This window comes from Hippopotamus amphibius, chromosome 5 (assembly GCF_030028045.1).
Source record: "Hippopotamus amphibius kiboko isolate mHipAmp2 chromosome 5, mHipAmp2.hap2, whole genome shotgun sequence".
Lineage (NCBI taxonomy): Eukaryota > Metazoa > Chordata > Mammalia > Artiodactyla > Hippopotamidae > Hippopotamus > Hippopotamus amphibius.
The window spans coordinates 168,077,056-168,097,704 of record NC_080190.1 but is presented as its reverse complement, the minus strand read 5'-3'; the positions used below and the strand labels follow the sequence as shown (position 1 = coordinate 168,097,704).

The 20,649-nt window shown below is 42.8% G+C and overlaps 1 protein-coding gene across 4 annotated transcripts in view; it reads right to left on the bottom strand.

The window, feature by feature from the left end:
- KHDRBS3 (KH RNA binding domain containing, signal transduction associated 3) overlaps window positions 1–20,649 on the bottom strand; it is a 154,608-nt gene that overhangs the window by 7,074 nt on the left and 126,885 nt on the right. For 2 of the 4 annotated variants that reach the window (XR_009053817.1, XR_009053816.1), the window contains 3 exons: window positions 4,209–4,267; window positions 2,321–2,470; window positions 867–923 (listed from right to left, as the gene is read on the bottom strand). Coding sequence is in view for 2 of the 4 variants with exons in the window: in XM_057735718.1 (XP_057591701.1) it covers window positions 2,366–2,470; window positions 4,209–4,267 (164 nt within the window). In the remaining 2 variants the exon portion in view is untranslated. Of the gene's footprint in view, window positions 1–866; window positions 924–1,848; window positions 2,471–4,208; window positions 4,268–20,649 lie in introns of those variants that run through there. The other 2 variants (XM_057735718.1, XM_057735717.1) reach the window with 1 other exon arrangement.

The following is a 20,649-nucleotide window of genomic DNA, read 5'->3' as shown; positions in this document are numbered from 1 at the left end:
ACAGAAAAGCTCATATATTTCCCATACTTATAAAACAACTTCGACAATTAAATTCTGCATTATTCTATCACCTTCCAGATTACAAAACACTCTCACAACACTGCCTCACTTAATGCTCAGAACAGCTGCGGGAGGTGAGCGAGGTCCTCCCTGTGCTGAGACCACTGGGGGCGGAGCTCAGATACACACGCTCTTAAGTAAGGTTCTCTGGGATGTCAGGGTCTATGCAGTGTTTCTGATGGTGGAGGAAAAAACAAGAATATCTGAAAAGTGAGACCAAATTAAGGATACCTTTCCTTCACAGATCCCTATTTTTTAAATTTCATGAAACAATTTTACAAAATACACTTTATAATATTTACCTTACTAAAAGCAGAAATGTGTTTTACAAAACTCAAAGTAGAAAAGGACACACACACACAAATCATACTTTCACAAGTCTAAGATGATAACTGTCAAAAATTTCCAGCATATCCGTGTAATGTTTTGCCTATGAATATATAGAGAGACAGTATATACAGTCTGTTTTTAAAAAATAAAATTGGGATCACAGTATCGCTAGGTTCAGTAAGCTGCTTTCTCACGCGATACTTTTGCAAACTTTTTCCTGCTATCGACTAGCTTGTTCCATTTTTACTGAGGAAAGTAATGGAGTTACTTACACAGTGTGACGGCCAAGCCTCCCATCTCTGTAGCTCATGCAGAGCTCCTGGGGTCTGACGTGTTTACGTTCAGGAAGTCAATTTGCCACAGTCACTAGTGCTGGTGGCGGGAACAGTGTGGAGAATGTCCCACACGACTTTAGAAAAGCACAAGATCATCTTCATCTTCCACGCACATCAAGTGCCTGGAACAAAGGTACTCACCTGCGTCTGCTGGACCGACACAACCTTCCTTTCACTTTCCAAGACGGCCGACATTTCCTAACAAAAGAAAAGACCTTTTTACTCAAAGAGAAGGAAACCCCTCAGAAAATAAAAGTTAAACATTTTACATAATCTACAATTAAAAAAAACTTAGCCAAATGATTAAAGAAAAACTTTATTAAATATTTGTCAGTTTTAAGAAGTGCCCTCAATTACTAACCAAAGAATGTATTACAAACAACTAGTTATGAGGTTTTACATTTGTTTAACAGGGAATAATTGGCCCCAATTAAACTGACTAAACTAAGGCTTTTTAGATTACTAAAACAAATTAAACTTTTTAAAATGAGAATTTAGGTGATCTTAAAACCTTTCTAAAATGGATAATGAAACCTGCTAAGTTGTAACCTCCCTGGTTTTATTAGTTATATTAAGATAAATTAAGTGAGATTAAAATCTTATTTGATTTATTTACCTTTGAAAATGAAGACCGTTTAAGGGTTACACATCCTCAGCCTTGGCGAGTGCGACCTCAATTAGTCAAGTCAGAATGTCTTTAAAAGCTTTGTGCTTATTGCTTCCAGCATGGAGCGAGGTGTTCATTAAGGTACCAAAATTCTCATAAAAAATCCAAAGTTGCACTAGTGAAAAAACGCTCAACAAGATGAAAACTGATCACATCTTTTTCAGAAAATCAGTAGTTATTTTAAACCAGTTTTTAAACAAGATTTGGTTTTGCGTAGTTTTAACGTGCCACTCAAGCAGCTTGATACCATTTGGACTCTTTAAACAGCATTTAAATCTATGGTGAGTATATAATGGTACATTTAATTTTATACCATGTTTTAAATAAGTTGTACAATGTTTAGTGTGACCCTTTTTTGACAAGCGTTGTTAAATGAATCCTTTCCCTGTTTACGACTATTTATGAAGGCCTTTTTAAATAAGAGAGACATGAAATTGTTAGCTCACACACACAAAATTTCTTTCAAAAGTTTATTTAGTATCAAGCAAGAGGAGACTTTGCTTAACACTACAGAACATTTCAAGACTTGAGTTACAAAAGAATACCACATTATTTGCACTTGTAATTGGCTTCCCTTTTTACGCATGTTGGCAAGAGAAAAAAAAAAAAGCTAGCATATGGCTGAAAGATAAAATAACTAAATTTCTACGGAAACCTTTAAATCAAAGGTGAGGCTTATGTTAAAAGGATGGATTAACATATTTAGTAAACCTATCTTTTTTGTTTAACACTAGTTAATCAAAGTTATTTTTTTCCTTTGATGACCTATTTTTTTCATATACAGACTGGAAATAACAAAATTTTACATGTCTTTTTTTTTTTTTCCTGCCCAGGTTGATGTTTCAACCAAGTAATTTTAAATTCCATCCATTCAGATGTTAAGCATTTTGATTTATTTAAAAAGGGATTGTTCATAGAAAAAAATTACTTTGAACAGTATACAGGACTGGTGGAGACTGGCTATGTCACAACATCAGACAGTACACTCAGTATCTGCCGTACGGCTGGTCTCTGTAGACGCCCTTCGCTGTCCTCGCCGAGGGTGCCTTGTGTCTCGAGTTAGTCCACTCCTCTTGCCCTGAAGTCAGTCAGATGAATCACAGTTAGATCAGTGCCAGGGATCCCACTGGCTTCATTTTTCAGAATCTAACTTAGCCCTGAACCAGTGGTAGATGTTGTACTGAAGCCATGTATCCCCAAGGTACCAAAAAACCCAAGGGAATTCACTTTAAAAAAAATTACGAACACAATGGAAAATGGTCCTCTCACTAGCAAAACCTACCAGCCTGGGAAGACAAATACTTTTTGTATCTTAAATGGCAACCAATTTGCAGGAACTTCCTTTCAGCCACTCATGTAACAAAAGCTCACAAACTCAAGCTGCAAACTGAAATGCCTCTTGCTAAACACGAAGACATCTATGGGTGGGAAAGAGAACGGGAAAAGGGTCACTTGGATTTATTCTTCAAAAACAAAGAAAACAAGAGCGAGAAATCAAAGTTTTATTGGGTGGAGATTTATGCCTCAAAAATACTACCTGGATATGAAATAATCTCAATGACATGATGTCGAATTGCACTCATCCTAATACTAAACCCATACTGAAATGGATTTACAAATCCATTGGTATTTGTAACAGAGGACATTCAGTCACCCCCATCAGGCTGCCACTGAGTGATCTGCAGGTCTTTGACAACAAACAGTTAACATCCATGCTACAACACACAGCGATTTAAAAGCCATGTGTCCACAGAGACCAATTTAAAAAAAAACTGTTAAGGAAAAATGCTTAAAATGACCTCTTCTTTGATACAAACATGCAATCAACGTCATTCCCTCAAGCTAACTTGCATCAATTTAAGTAGACAGCAATCGGCAAACCAAGGTATTTCTCTTAAAGTGTTTATTATGACTAACAACAAAAAAACCCCCCAAAACACAAAAAACCAAGGTGCGGTCATCAAGGCTTGGGGCAGGTGATATAATAAAATGCACTTCAAAAGGAACACTGGAAAATGGTTTTTCAGTTATGTCCAGAGAAATGTCATAACATCCATTAACGATAATCCTGATTCACTTGCACTGGGCATGAGGCATCCACCAGAACTCTGCAACTGACTGAAGCTTTGCGTTCTCTGATCTCTGCCCTGCGGCAAAGGAGCTTCTTAGTATCATTAAGTTGCTGCTGCCAATTCTTTTAATTAAACCTGTCGTCATTCTGCATGTCAACACTCTGGATATGGATTCCCCAGCATCTCGACCAGCTCCCACTGAATTAAGGGGGGTTTCGCTGTCTCCCTGTAAGCCTGAGAGAGCCGTGCATCTCCTCCCTGGCTTAGTGCTTCCGTAACCTTTATGCAATGACTCCAACCGTAATGTTTTCAGAGGACTTGAGATTGGGAATAAATCAAAATATGAAGACGGGGGTGGTGGAATAATTGTAGGGCTGTAGTCTCAATCGCTTCATTTTTCTTTACTGTCAAGAAGCAAAGACACTTCAAAGAGACCCATTTTCTATCAAGTGCCTGCAGTTTGGCAAACTATTCAATAAGTGAGAAAACCAGCACACGGCATTCATCTCAACAGAAAATCTAAGTTCAGAATCTGAATTCCTGCAATTTTCTGCAAGTCTTTAGTCCTCTTTAAATATTAAATTTAAACCTTAAGGAGCTTCTGAAAATAGCTAGATAAGCACAGATGAACTGAGAGGGAGCTGCTGTCTGGATGTCTGTCTGCACGCATTTCCCCTGAGTTAGGATCTGCAAGGTGCTTCTACGATCTTTCTATTTACGGCTCCACTCTGGCCATTTACTCACCGTAGGAATCGTAAGTCTCTTCACTGAGTCCGTGTCCATAATCATAGTAATCAGCGCCACTGCAGTGAACAAAACAAACACGCAGAGAAAGATGAAAACACACTTAGGACGAACTGACTTGCCTGTGCGTTAAATCATATTCAATGAAGTATTCTGAAACTTACAGATAACTGATAAAGGGCAGGGCTAAACACTGGCAGGGATTCCCAGGGAGAAGACAGAGGCCTTAGGATTATCACAGGCCCCTCCGCGGTCCCCAACTTGAATTCACAATAAACGTGTCTGACACCGGCAGCCAACTGGCCGGTCCACAGGGAGGGCGCCGACAGTGCCCGAGGGGTGCAGAGTCTCTGTCCTGGAAGGGCTCATGGCCTGAGAGGAGACGCGTGTACAGTGGACAATCACAGCCCGTGTGCCTGGAACCTGGGCTGGGCTCGTGCGAGGCTCGGGGGATAGGAAGGACAGCCACGGCTCCTTTCCTGCCGATGCAAAGTTTGCAAAAGGCACGACCCTATGTACCACGATGCTGTGTGACCTGTGGGCACTGCACTTTACAGTGAAGTAACAATATTACAGGATGAAATGCTGTATTACTGCTTCCCCAGCACCATCCCATTACCATGGGGAGTGGCTGCCCAGCAGGAGGGCTGTGTGGGACGGGGCGGGAAGGGCCCCTGCGGTCCAGTCACCTGCCCTCGCCAAGTCTGTGAGGACAGAGGCCGGGGATCTTTCCAAAGCACAGGCACATTGGTATTCTAACGCACAGCATCCCTGAGACGCCAGGAGGAGGGAGGGGGCATTGCCACGGCCATTCTGTAGACCATGCAAAACAGGCTACACAGCTACAACATAGGTGAATTAGGCATAATCTTTCATAGGCACGAGTCTGTGGAAAATCTGGGCGACTCGACCACGGCGGGTATAATCAGCCTCTAATGCTAGTCTGAGTAACTGAGGAAGCGCTTCCACTCACTCTCTCCGGCTTTCCCCTTTCCCACTCTTCTTAATTCTGTAGGGAAACAATCATCCTGAATTTGTTATCTTGGATTGTCCTGGAAATAAACATTCTCATTATTCCAACTTGATGCAATCAAGTAAGAAGTTCTAATCAACATGGAAAATGATCCAGTTCAGCTGTTCAGCACCTCAGGAAGCCGTGGAAGGCATGCTAAAGCCCATGCTGTGGGCGCCGTCGCCCTGTGTCAGCTCCGAGACCCCACGAGCAGCTGGCACCCCAGCCCCTCAGGTAAGAAAGCAGAGCTGTCGTGCCCATTTTACAGATAAGGATACTGCAGATCAGAGCAGCAGGGACGCCAGCCTAAAACCTCACAGGGAACACACCCGGTAAACCCACACCTGGTCCTCCTCTCACCTTTCGTTCCTCGGGTAAATATATACCAGAGACTTATCGTCAGCTCCACTGACTACAGCGCAGGGCGCAGGTCTATGAGAAAGGGCTGGCGACAGGAGCTACGCGCCCTTTTGCCTCAAGTCTGTGGGGATGGGTCTTCGCATCTGCGCCTCCTTCTGCCAGAAATGTTCCTCTTTCCTCTTCTTCCAAGCACCTCCTACCCACTCTTTAGCCCAAATGCCACTTCCTCAGAGAACCTTCTCTACCTCCCAGGGTTAGGTGGCTCCCATCACACCCCTCTCCTGGCCCCCACAGACCCTCGCTCTACAGGAACTGAGCGCCTGGGTACAGAGAGAAGGGCACCCCTCCCTCTGGTGTGTCATGACAAGAGACTGATGCTTGAGCATGTTCCGAGAGCTGGGTGAAGCAGAGGACGGGGTGAGGAGCAGGGGTGCACAGAGTCGTGGCGGCAGGGGCCCTCCAGGCACAGAGAGCAGCGTGCGCTGGGCACGGACACAGAAACAGGCTGGAACCTGAGCGTCTGTAAGGACCTGTGTTAAGCAGGGTGAATAAGCATTAATAAAAGGCCTGCTCCAGGGGAGTCTCAGTACAGAATGCTTCCTCCATGTGCAAACACAGGCCAGATCCCCGCCGTCCTGGTTCACCCACGTCCTCACAAGCTAACTCATACACCGTGCCGTGCCAGTGCTGGAGTGAGCTTTCTGGCATGGAATGTGCTGGGGGCTCCACTGGTGCCCAGGAACAGAGGAGTCCCTCCCACGGCTGACCCATTAGACCAGGTGGTGGTCTGCAATCTTTCCGAGGCGGCACACGTAGCTACAGAGTTGTTACGACAACTGAGAGCGGGCACTCATCCCTAAAGAAGCCCGTGGAAAGGAAGGGAGCCTGAGAGGAGTGGACTGTCCTGAGCTGGACCCCTGCCGTCCTGACAGCTTCTCCACGGGCACTATGTGAAATCTCTGTGCTTCTACAGATGAGGTGGCTGAGCCACCTCCCAGAGTTGCACAGCTCACTGGGGCAGCAGCTGTGCTCAAAGCTCAGGACGCACCGCTGCCCCGTGCTGAACACCTAGCTGGAGGCGGCTGGCCCTCGCCGTGCCCAGTCCCCTCAAACCAGCGGTTCCTGCTTGACTCCCACCTGCTCTGTCGCTCTTCCAGAATGTCCTATCTGCTCCCCCTGGGGCTTACAAGATCCCTCTTCATGCTCAGAGAGAGAAGTCCCAACACCACACAATCACAGTAAACAGTAACTGCCTAGTTCTCTCCCTGGTCTCGAATTCTGCCTCTCCACTTCTGTAGTCCTAGTTTTCCATTCGGGCGTTATATAGATTTATGGGGAGAAGAAAATAGGGGCTTTCGTATTCAAAAAGGAAAAAATCCAGCACCAAGAACAACAACAAAACCGTGGCATCCCTATCTCTTAAGATTTAATAGCTTTAAATACGAGAACTGCTATTAAAGTAGAATGTTTTTCTCATCTTGCGAATAGAAATTTAGAAGCGAAACTTTTGATAACATGTCATTGCCAAATAATGGGTCAAGACATCTGAGTCTAAACCCAGGCCTCCCAGGGCCAGGCAGCCGCCTGCCCGCTGAGTCCGAGTGCCCCTCCCCCTGCCGAAACCCACTGCCCCGGATCCGCCCAGACCCCAGGCAGCCCTAACTGCATGGCTCATGTACAGCATCTGGACACAAGTAGTCAACATAACTTCTCATTTTGTTGAAAATAAATTGGTGATTGCTTCTTAGAAACTCAGCACTAAATTAAGTGAACCTCAGTCTTCTTTCCAAAGGTCAGAAGTTACATCATAATGGCTCCTTAGACAAATAAAGCAGTGATGTTCTTTAAAATTTTGTCTTTGTTGCATAAAAAAACGATGAGGGGGCCTCTTCATAAAACTGAAAAGAATTTCCTTTACTGAGACAGGTCCTCAGTGTTTAACTTGGAACTGTCAGTGACAGGTACTGAATCCAATGAACAGGAGTCAAACAATTGCCTTCTGACCAAACTAAGTCTCCTTTATTAAATGAAGTGAGCAGTAATGAACATCAGTGTGGACTGGAAATCCATCTGTCAAGTGTTCTACCATAGTTCAGCATAAAAAAGTCAGGGGTAAAGAATGTTTCCCACCGAACAGGAGGATAAAAGGTAGCATAATTTGGTGCAGCAATGATTTGGTGATAAGACAATCTTAGTTTTGACAAGTGAAAACTTTAAACTGACATCTGCTATCACTTCACCCAGTTTCTGATTATTTATTTCAAGACTGTCATCAAGCCAAGAAGCTGGGAGCAGCTGAGCCCCGTTCTCGTACCTGTCAGTTCCATCTGAATTGCTTCTGCAGCATTTCATTCCATGCCCCTCAAATGTCTATTAACCAAAGACGTGTCCTATTTCCCAAGGATAAACTAAAAACTCAACATATGGCAAAGGGGAAAAACTCTAAGAATTTCTTCATTTATGAGTACAACTTACAATATTAATAATATGCAAGAAAACACATTAGGTTGACTATGTCTCAACTGCATCAGAAGGGGTCAAGAGAAGCCCCCTCCCTCAACAGATCACGAGTGGGCGCCCCTCCATCAGCACCACGGCTGTGTCTCCCCAGGCCTTCTATCTGCCCTCCACGTTCTACCCCTTGTCAGGGGAGGGAGGAAGGAAGAGAGGAAAGAAGGAAGGAAGGAAGTCCAAATGTTCAGCATAATTCCTGGCTTTCCTGGAGGGTTTTTTTTTTTTTTTAAATTTATTTATTTAATTGGCTGTGTTGGGTCTTTGTTGCTGCACACGGGCTTTCTCTCGTTGCGGCGAGTGGGGGCTACTCTTCCTTGTGGTGCGGGGGCTTCTCATTGCGATGGCCTCTCTTGTTGCAGAGCATGGGCTCCAGGTGCGTGGGCCTCAGTAGTTGCGGCACATGGGCTCAATAGCTGTGGCTCACAGGCTCTAGAGCACAGGCTCAATAGTTGTGGCACGTGGGCTTAGCTGCTCCGTGGCATATGGTATCTTCCTGGGGCAGGGATCGAACCCATGTCCCCTGCATTGGCAGGCAGATTCTCACCCACTGTGCCACCTAGGAAGTCCTTCCTGGAGGTTTTTGATTTCATCAATTAGAGTCAAGAAATAGGCCCAGCACTGGGAGGAAACACAGGGGGTCAAGGAGCAAACGGCAGCACGGGGACCAAGTCCACGTCTCTCCAGGCCATTGACAGGTGCTCAAGAGGAGAACAAAAAGTCTGAGTTTCCAGATCACCCTGTCTCCACAAAAGGAATTAAGAAGGAAGAGCTGACATGAATCTGTCCCGTATCCCTTCGAACTCTTCAAGCCTCTCCACAAATTTCTACGTTAAAGTCACTGGAACTAATCTCGTTAGGTCCTTTGCTGGTATTTGTGAAGCTCTGGGAACTCTAGACCACTAGTTACTCTTTGTCTCCAGTTCTGCCCCCCTCCCATCTGTCCTCATCTCCACCCCAACTCTTTAACTGTGCCCTGGAATTCACAGGGTCCTTACATATTCTCAACCTCCTTAGACATTCTCTTACCTTCTTCCTCAATGGAAACCTGATTCTCCTTTAATGACAACTCTTCCCTGGCAGCCCTCTCCTCTTCTTCATCCCCCACAGTCCAGGTACCAGTGGGGCCACAGGAAGGGTGAGTGTTTTCTTCGCTAACCCCCACCCCCGCAACACACCACTGCCACTTCTAGACAGTTACGCTCCACTCCTCCACACAAACACCTGGCTTCGAATCTCCCAATGGTACCACTGTCCTAAGTCCTGGTGCTCTCCGTGTGCAGCAGATAATCCTTCAAACAGGCTGGACCCTCGATTCCCTGGACCACACTCGTTCACTGATCTTGTCTCTAGTCTCCTTTAGCCACTGACTCCCAGGTCACATCCTAGATTTTGTAATATCGATAACTTCAATCTTCCCCACCTTGCTTCCATTTCACACATTCCACTCTAACGACAATTTTCTTTCTCTAGTCTCCCTCCCTCTAGTACTGTGCTGACCGTCCTTTCCAATACATTGCAATCATCCCAGTACTGTTCTGAAATTTTTCATCCCTTGTCAAGGTAAGCAATGAAGTCCAAATTCTCAGGCCTCTCGTGTGACTGGTCAGTAGATGTGATACAGCTGATTACACACAGCAGACGCCACCTGTGGGACTGTGTCCTGGGCTGGGGGCTACCAAGTGCGAGGGTCCTACAGAGGCACATTCTTGGTCCATCTTGGACCAGGAAGGTAGTGCGGTTGGAGCAGAGGGGACCAGGGGGAGGCAGAGCTGGGTCACGCAGGCCACTGAAAGGCCTTGGTTTCTTGCTTTTATCCTGAGTAAGACGGGAAGTTATTGGATGTTTCCACAGCTCCAAGGAGAAACAGTGTGCCCGTATCCTGAAATGGGGAAAAGTGAAGCAGAAAGTGCTCCAGGCAGGGGGGGCCACCAGGGGTCTGGCCTGGGACAGGCCAGGCTTGACAGGCTTCCCAGACCTCCCAGAGGAGGCAGCAGGGAGGCCACTGGGAAGAGAAATAGAGAGGTCAGGGGAGAGGCCTGAACTGGAGACATGAATCTGCAGTCATCATCATATAAAAGGTACTCAAAACCATGAGGCAGGATGCGATCCCTTAGGTGCAAACGGACAGAGAGCTCGGATTCTGGATTAAAGGTTCACTTAGTTTTGAACCTGTTCTTCCATTTGGAAGTAGTGTGATCTTGGACAGGTGGCTTAATCTTTTTGAGCTGCAGCTTCTACAAGTGCCTGAAACACAAAAGGTGCTCACTAGTGACAGGAGTGAATGAGTGAAGCGTGTGCTGCTCGGAGGAGAGGACCGCAGCTGCATCTCCCATGACAGGGCGATGATGGGATGGTGGGTGAGCAGTGACTCAGTGAGTCCACACACAAAGCACTGCCCACTCGCCCGCCACTTCCATTTATTGGCACAGAATAAACGGCGGCGATTATTCTTAACCCTATTGTTGTAATTAAGTTTGCAAAGCCTCATTTCAGCTGTAACAATTACTTTGTCAAATAAAAAGATTTTAAATGCTAATGTAGGTCTGCCAGAGAATGACACAAAGTTTGCCATTTACAGCTGATCATCCACCTCTACTGTGAAAAACTTCTCAATCTGACCTCACTATGAAGTGCAGGAACTTACTGGTACTTGACTGATCAAAGGGGAGAAATCGGCCTTGAGAAGTCATGTGATCCATCCTCTGGGCTTCAGGCCAAATTGTCTTAATCATCTGAGAGAATGATTCCCTCTCCACTTTCAAAGACTTCCAGAAATAAAGTCTGAATAACTTGTCACAGTAACACTTGAACAGGCCTGTCGGAAAGTTCCATGTTTAACCTTAATCTCTCATGAGACACTCAGAATCCTTTTTCTCTTATTCTGTTCTCCACAGAGCCCAAGAGCACCACCTCCTGTGAGAGACCACTCAGGAAGACGGATCACGCAGAGCAGCACGTGCCGCGGCAGGGACTGGCAAACCTAATTTAAAGGACCTACGTCAAGTACCAGGATCGGGTGCTGGGCAGAGACGTGCCAACAAGAGCTAATATAACACTAATAACAGACGCTACTGACAGTACTTCTCAGATATTATCAAATGCCTATCAAGAGCCATGTACTGTGCTAGGTACTCCACATAAACTCTCTCCCATATTTAAACCAAACTCGCAATCTGGTGTTATCTCTATTTTATAAATTCAGGTTAAAAACATTTTCCCACCATTTAAGAAGATACAAACTCTCACTTCTTCTGCCATCTCTTGAGAAAGATGCTCTTAGTAGGAATGTATGAAGTTCAGACATCACCTTCATTCAACATCTGTTCGGCAGCTATTTCTGGAACACCTACCTATGCGCGGGGCACTGGGGATGCAGCCGTGAACAGGATCTGGTCTTTGCGCTAAAACATGCTTGGTCCAGTGCGCAAGTCAGACAACCGTAAAGAGGCCAGTGGAGTACTGTGGTCCCGAGAAGCCCAGAGTGCTGGCGGAGCTCGGGGGTGGGGTGCCTGAAGTTGTGGGGTACCTGGGAGTGCTTCCTGGAAGAAGGAAGCTCTAAACTGACACAGAAGAGAACAGCCAGACAAAAAGGAAGAAAAAAGCATCCCAAGCAGAAGAACAACGCTCAGTTTGCCTTGGTGATGGGAAAGCAGCAACTCAGAGACAGAGTGCTTTCTCCAGAGTCACATGGCGACAGTGGCGGGTGGGGGGAGTCAGGAGGCAAGTCTAGTTCCTCTCACTCCCAGATGGCTTTCACCACCATCTAATTTAACTACCACTCACTACACTCGCAGAACAGTAGGAAATATGTGCCAGTGCTTTTTTTGAAAAGCCACGCAATTCAGGGAGACAAAAAGAGATGATGAAATAAGACACCCCATAGTCAAAAGAAAAAGCCAGAGAACTGTCTGGGAGCTGGACTCGCCCTCTTGGTTACATGGGTGTACACCCTGGAAACAGTCACTCAGCTAGCTACATGCTCCAGTGAGTGTGAACTTAGGCTCTTTGCTGTATGTACGCTTTATTTCAGAAAATGGAAAACAAACCTAAAAGAAGAAAGCTAACATATATGTTAAAAGGGAAGGATCAATGTGCAATTGTTGCCTACTTGATGTGCACTTTCCCTTTCTTTCTCACCAAAAGACTCCTTGCAAGACTGAGGGTGGAGTGCTAGTGATTATGTACCAATCCAGAAAACTCCGTTTTTCAGCCACCTATGCAGATGAGGCCATCAATGAGGTAGAAGTGAGCTACAGGAAGTAAAGCTTCCAGGAAACTTCCTAACAGAACGCTGACCCATCCAAGATGTACGGCTCTCCTCTTCCTCTTTCGTCCTGCGCCAGCTTGGTGGCTGGAACTCTGACAGCCACCTTGAGACCGAGATGAGCCTAAGGACACGGGCAAGGGTGAGGATGGTGAAAACAAAGGGAGAGGCCTGGGCCCTTAGTACCTATAAAGAGTTGTCCCTTTAGTCCGCAGCTGTTAACGTTCTTAGACAAGAGAATAAACCTCTAACGCATTTGGATTTATGGTTAATTCAGAGCTTATCCCAGTCCTAAAAGGTGGCACAAGCATTCTGAAATGAGGGATGTTGAGTATCTCTGTTTTTCTGCTGCAGGGATATCCAATGATGCTTATTTTAACAGCACTCTGTTAGCTACTCTTCTCTCTCTGCGGCACTCTGCTGTGCTATTCCTTCCTATCAAAAGTTGCTTAAAAGATTGCAGATTGTTCTATACAATTCTAAAAAACTATGAATTCTGATTATATACCAAGAAAAACGAAAGAGTAAACAGAAGAGTTTTGTTTACAAGAGTCTCTTCAGTTCACTTTGTGCCTTTTTCTTCCTCCCGCACACCTGAGACACGCACACAGAGAGGCCTCAGTGATGCTCAGTGTGTGTTTTACAGCAACACGTACTATGCTGTGATGTGATGTGTATGCAATGCTAAGTTTATATACCCATTTTCACTTTTCAGCAGGCTTCTCGTCTTATTATAATCATTTTGGAAGACAGTATAGAATTAATAGCTAAGAACCAGGCTCTGGAGTCAAACAAACATATTGTCAGAATCTAGGCTCCAGCATTTACTCTATGAGTAAGCTTGGGCAACGTTAACTCAATTTTCTCATCTGTAAAATATTCTAAAGATAAATCTTTCATAAGATTCTTGTGAGGTTTAAATAAGGTAATGTATTACATACATATATTAAGCTCTTATTCAAGGACAGCTGTTATTAATATTATTGAAGTAGAAGTTCTTTCTAAATGAGTAATATTTTTCCCAGAGTCTCATTTGGATGTTATACAATCTATTTCTACTTATTTACTAGAGTGAGGAACGTACCTTTAGTGATACAAGTCTAACAAAAATATCAACAATAACTAATAATTTCCTCCTATTTGCACAGTTCTCTGCAATTTCATAATTTTAACTTTCAGGAAGGTAAGTACTATTTTGTCCATTCACTTCATTAATTAAACACAAGGATCCACCAGGTCCACGGGTGGCTGGCTCCACGTTACACCCTAAATGACCAAGCTGGGATTCAAGGTTAAACCTGTCTTTGACTCAAGCTTCAGTATTTCTACTATAGCTGTTAATTTCAACACTGAATTAATTTTTCTGAAACACCAACATTTAGAACTAAAATTTCTTATGAAAAAACAGAACGGAACAGACCTATTTTTATAACATTTTTTTTCTGGCAAAAGATAATTAAAAAATTTACCAATAACATATGCCATCACTAGACATTCCAAGAAATTTTAATGAGAATTCTTTGCATGAAGCATCAAAACTGCAAATTCAAATGTGATAAAACATGGCTGTCACCACAGACCACAGGGGAAGTCTTGAGAGTGGGAAGAGGGTCAGGGACGAGTCCCCATCGAGGAGGAGGCTGGGAAGGGTGCCGAGAATCAAGTTCTAAACAATGAAACATGTACCTACAAGTTTAAAAAACATAAAGAGATTTTTGGACAGAGAACAAAATGGAGGTTGGGTTCATTGGCCTATTTATTACTACTTCTCTCTGTCAGTACCCAAGTCTAACTACACTGAGTGCTAAGGCATGTCAGCTCTCAATATTGGATTTGTTGACTCTTTGAATAACACTCAAAATAGCCCACCAGCACTTTATGAGCAGTTTACAGTATTTCATGGGATCATCGGTTAATGCGATTTGTTCCTGGGATCTTGAATTTGTTTTTACAGCCAGTGCCTCTATCTGCTATACTGAGGTATCCTTTCTGGGAGGTTTCTGATAGGTACATTGGACAGCTAGATTTCAAAGCCACTGGCTATTACTCTTTAAGAAACTTTGACTCCTTACACATGTGAGATACGTACATGCGTGTGGAGGGAGCTCACTTGACTTTTTCGGGGATGATCAGCACCCTTGTTTCAGTGTTGCTGGAGACTCGGGTAGCACACTAACCTGCATCAATTTGCATGTCACATTATTCAGCCTCACTCTTCAAATAAGCAGAATTAAAACAACTTAAACTATCCTGTCCACAGCAACTGCATTCAAATTCAACACCAGGAAAGGACAGGAGTACCTACTTTGTTGTAAAATTACTGATGTGAAGTAAAATTTAACCTCTCCCTATTTATTTAACAAATACTTATTAAGCATTTTCTACGTTTCAAGCACTGTGCTAGGAACCGGGGGTTATGACAGTAAAGAAATTTAAAGATGACAGACATTGATCAGAGAATTAGTTCAATATAAAATTGCAGTTACGAAGGGAAATTGCTTGGTATTATGACAGCATATAATTATAACACATTTGGGGGAAAAATCATTCTGGCTGCAGTATGAAGAAATGATAGGACGCTGCTCACAAGTGGAGGTAAGGGGGGGCTGCAAGCGGGCTACTGGTGCTCCAGGAGTAAGGGGGCACTGGGTGGGGCCAGCATGGTGGTAGTGGGTACAGAGAGCACCCTGGTCTGTAAGGACGAGTTAGGTTATAAAACTCCTGGGCCGGGTATCAGGCCCACCCTCCTTAGGCAACACCTAGGATAGCTGCCCGAGGGACTAGCTATCACCCTTCATAGACCATTCCACACTGTTTGTTCCTCTCTCTTCCTCCTGTTTCGCCTGCTAAAATGGTCATCTACTATTAGTGACAGTTACATACTACTACATACTACTACTAAACGATGACTCACATTGAGAGCCTTGTAGGAAGTATGTTTTAAAAGCTTTCTTCTGGTTTCATCTATGTTATTGCAGCTACCATGACTCTGTTCATTTTTATTGCTGAGTAGCATTCCCTTGTATGAATACATCACAGTTTATTCCTCTGCTGAAGGACATCTGGGCTGTTTTCAGCTTTTAGTGGTTAAAAATAAAGCTATTTGGAACACTCTTACATAAAGCTTTTTCTGGATTCAAAGTCTCATTTCTCCAGGATAAAATTATTAGGAGAGGAATTATTGGTTTACAGGATAGATATATGTTTAACGTTTTTAAAGAAACTGCCTAATTTTCCATAGTTGCGGCATTTTATGCAAGTATGAGAGTTCTGGTTGCCTTAGAACTGTGCCAACGTTTGGTGCTGTCGACAATTTTGTTTCAGCCATTCTAGTGGGAGGGCAGCATGTCCTGCTGAGGTTTCAACTCGCATTTGCACTTCCTTGGTGACCAGTAATTTTGAGCACTTCTGCATTTTCTTCTCGGCCATCTGAATATATACTTTTATGTGTTTCTTATAGAGCTGTACAGTTTCTTTATATACTTTAGATAAAAATCATTTGTCAAGAGGTGTGTGTGTGTGTGTTGCAAATATGTTTTCCCTGCCTGTGGCTTATCTATGTATTTTTTCATGATGTCCTCTGATTATGAGATGTTTTAACTTTTGATAAAGTTAAATTTGTAAATTTTTTTCCTATGATTTGGGTCTCTTTCCTATGATTTGTGTTCTTTTGGGAGCTTTATAAACTTAACTTTTAATCTGAAGTCATGAACCATCGCAAGTTAACATTTGTAAATGGTGTGAGGGTTGTGTGTGTGTTGGGGGCGGGGGAGTCAAAGCTATCCCCACCTACACATATATCTAATTGTTACAGTATTAGTTATTGAAGAGACAATTTTTCACCCACTGAATTGCTCTGGAGCCCTTGAAGGCAATTAAGTGTGAGTCCATTTGTGGATATTCATTGATCTGTGATCTATCCTTTCATAGCACCACAGTGTGTTGATCATGGTTTTATAAATCTGGAAGTCAGCAGAGTATCCCAAATCTGTTTTTCATTATCACAACTGTTTTGGCTATTTCAGGTCCTCTGAATTTCCTCATATTTTAGAACCATTGTTGTCATTTTGCACCCCCCCCCCAAAAAAAAAAGTGAGAGAGAGAGAGAGAGGCCTGCATGGGTCTTGATTAGAATTGTACTGAATTTACAGATAATTTCAGGGTGTAGTGATATCTTTGTGAATACTGAATCTTCCAATTAAAAAACCTGGAGTATCTCCATTTAGTTTGGGCTTCACTACTTATGACAAGCAATATCTTATTAATAGTTGTCAGTATAGAGGTCTCCAACATTTTGGTTAAAATTATCCTTAAGAATCCTCATACACCACTGGTGGAAATTTAAAATGGTAGAACTAGTTTGAAAAACAGTTTGGAAGTTTCTTAAAAAGTTAAACATACAATTAATATTTGACCCAGCAATTCCACTCCTAAATATCTATCTAAGGGAAGCTAAAACACAAGTCCACACACAGATCTGCACATAAATGCTCAAAGCAGCATTATTCACAAAAGCCAAGAAGTGAAAACAAACTCAGTAGCCACCACCTAGTTAATGTATGAGGGTGAGTCAAAAATTATCCACACTCCGGCTGCAGAATTTATCGAAGCTTTAATACAACTGGAGTGCGGATAATTTTTGACTCACCCTCGTATAAACAGAACATGGTAGGCCCATAAATAGAAAACCATTCAGTAATAAAAAGGAATGAAATACTGATAAAAGCTATAATGTGGATGAACCTCAAAAACATAATGCTTAGTGAAAAATACCTGGTGTAAAAGATCATATATTTTGATTACATTTATATGTCTTTTTCCTTTGGTCGCTCTCACTCTCTTCTCTGTTTTACAGCGATTTGTCTCTGTTACACCTTGGTGTGCTTTTATTCACATTCACCCGGCGTGGGGTTCTCTGCACTTTGTGGATCTGCGTGATGGTGTTTTTGGCCAATTTTAGAAATGTTTGTCATTATTTCTTCAAGTACTTCTTCTACCCTACACTTTCTTCTCATCCTGCAATTCCACTAACATGGTAAACTGTTTTACATCATTTTGCAGATCTCATATGCAATTTTCCTTTTGCTCATCTTTTTTTTTTCCCTCTGTGCATGTTTGGATACTTGTTAATTTGTCTCAAGTTCTCTTACTATTTCCTGTATGGTGTACAATCTGTTAATGAGCCCACTGAAATATTCACCTCTCATATGGTAATTTTTCAATTCTATCATTTCCACTTGTCTCTTTTTTAAGAGTTTCCACTGGTTAGATTCCTACCTGTTCACTCATACTGTCCACCTTTTGCACAATATCCTTTAGCATATTGAACAAATTAATTTTAAGACCTTGTCTGACAATTCTAATACCCGGGCTGCTTCTCTTGTCTCTGGGTTATTGCATAATTTTTATTCATAACTGAATACTGGATGTTTATAAAAAAGAAGAGAGAGAGAGTTAGATACATAAGATTTCCATCTGTAAAGGACATCTCTCTTCTTCTGTCAGGCTGTTAGTTGCTGTATTAATTTTCTGTTTCTGCTGTCACAAGTGACCACAAACTTAGCAACTTAAGCAACACATACTTTATAACATTATAGTTCTATAGGACAGAAGTTTCATACAGGTCTCACTGGGTTAAATCACAGTGTTGGCGGGCCCACGCTCCTTTCTGGAGACTCTAGGGGAGCATTTGTTTCCTTCCCCATCTTGGCTTCTGAAGGTGGCCCACTTTCTTTGGCTTATGGCCCTCATCCTCCATGTTCAAAGTCAGCAACACTGCATCTTTCCGTACCTTTCTTCCACAGCCACCTCTCCCCTCTGACATCTGCCTTCCTCCCACCTTCACTTTTAAGGACCCTTGTGATTACAATGGGCTCACTCAAAAAAGAACCTCCAGGTTCTTAACTTAATCATACCCGCAAAGTCCCTTCTGCCACGTAAGAGAACACATCCACAGGTTCAGGGGATTAGGCTGTGGATATTTTTGAGAGCCATTTTCTGCCTACCAAACTTGTTACAGGCCAAGATATCGGCGTGTACAGGCTGAAGTCTTCTCCTGTAACTTCATAGTTTTCAGTTTGGAAGCTCCTGTAATCATACTGGGATTAATTTTAGATAGGAAAAAGTTATTATGACACATTCCTGAAACGCTAAAATATTTTGCTCCAAATTGTTCAAAAATAACTCACTCTAAAGGGAAATCTCAAGTCTTCTATTAGAACTTGAAATTACAAATTCAAATGGAAGAAAATGATAACTTTAAGGATTTCAGAACACATGAGACACACTCTCCTCTGAGGGCTTTTGCACAGACCACTGCTCCCACAGATATGTTCTTAAGCAAACACTTTTACCTCCTTCAAGTCTTAAATCATCTCCTCAAATGGCTGAACAGGTGGTGCAGTGGTTAAGAATCTGCGTGCCAATCAATGCAGGGGACATGGGTTTGATCCCTGGTCTGGGAAGATCCCACATGCTGCAGGGCAACTAAGCCTGTGCACCACAACTACTGAGCCTGCGCTCTAGATCTACTTAGCAATTATCTGCTAGGCACTCTGAAAAGTGCTGTATATATAATATCTCATTTGCACAGTACTTACTAGTCAAGAAAAGTAGTCCTCAACTTTGGCTACTCATAAAAATTAGCTGTACAGTTTAAAAGTTTTCAAATAGCTATGCTATCCCAAGACTCAGATTAAAAATAAACAGGAGACTGGCTTGGGCACCTACTCTTTTTTTTTTTAAGGTTGTATAAGTGACTCTTCCAACAGCCTGAGTTGAAGCAGGGCTACCTGTATTTTCGCATTAGAGATTTAATGGTTATCAGACGTCTTACCATGTTTCCAATAAGGAAACTTTTAGAACAGATACAGAATTCTTGACTGTTATCAATTTAAATGAAAAACACAGACAGGTCACTTCTCTGATCGGTACTATACTAGGTATTGGGAATAAAGGATAAATACAAAGGGCTTTCTGCTGCTGAGGGCCTCTGTATAAGAAGGAGAGAGATTCTCAAGTCCAGCAGGTACTAGGGGTGAACAGAGGCAGGCAGGCAGTATTCTGGAGACACAGAAGATTGGCTGAGTACTTAGTAAACGTGGGAGGGGACGTGAGGGGCAGAGGGAGCATCAAGGAAGCTTGCTGGATGAGGTAACTACTGAGTCAAGGAAGCTTTGCTCTGCTGCAAGCAATCTGGCACGTACTAAAATGTAAAGAAAAGCAAAGTATGCTGTTTACACCATTGTGGAAAAGTCTAAAAACATGCATTTAGTCCATAATTTTTATAGAAATACACCAAATAACCATGTCTTTAAAAGGTATAAGAAAATAATTGAAGGAGCCATGAAGAATTTGATGAAATTAAATTTACTCTCATAATTTATGCTTTGAGATCCATTTCATGTATAACTGAGCAAATCATGAGTCATGACTGAACAACTCAATATAAGTTAGACTGTATGAGTGGGTGACGACACGAGACTAGAGAAAAATCAGGGCCAGATTAAGAGACGCCCTGCTAATGCAATGGCTTCTAACAGATGGGAGAGTCCTGTATTAATCCTTTCATCTGTACTATTTAAAAATTAATTGCTAGCACTCACCATTTGTTATACTGGTAGGATGACAAACGGCCAAGGTTGAACACCACCCCTCTTCAGAAATCCCCTTGTTTTTCAGTTTGCCATACATACTTTCCATCCCTCTGTAATCACATTTTCCTTGATCATAAATTTCAAATAATCCAAGCAGCAATCACTGCCCTGGAAAACCAGAAAAAGGGCCCCCCTGGAGTTGTATAACATGTTGAACGTAACATACTGTCTTTCCAAAATTCAAAAATTCTGAGTCTAAGACACTTAGCCCCAAGGCTTTTAGAAAAAAAATTAAAGAATTTTAATGATAGCTAATGATAGCATCTACAAAGTGCCAGGTGCTTTTTCCATATATTAACTCATTTAACATGACAACAAGCTAAGAGGTAGTTTCTATTATCATCATCCCCATTTTACAGATGAGCAACCTGAAGCACAGGTAGGGTAACCTGACCGTAGCTGTGCTGTCAGCAAGCGGAGGCGCTGTGATGCAAACCCAGGCCTTCTTGCCCTTCACTCTCATTAACCAAGTGTGGATTCAGCCTTAATTCAGGTGCTGCTTTATCTGCATCCCTTTGGTCAAGTTGATATGCATAGGCTTTTTCTTCCCATATCTAAAATGTCATATTTCTTTCCCTGAACTTTGCCAGAAACTGCTTACTCTCTTTAAAGAGGTCTTAAAATATATTTACACTG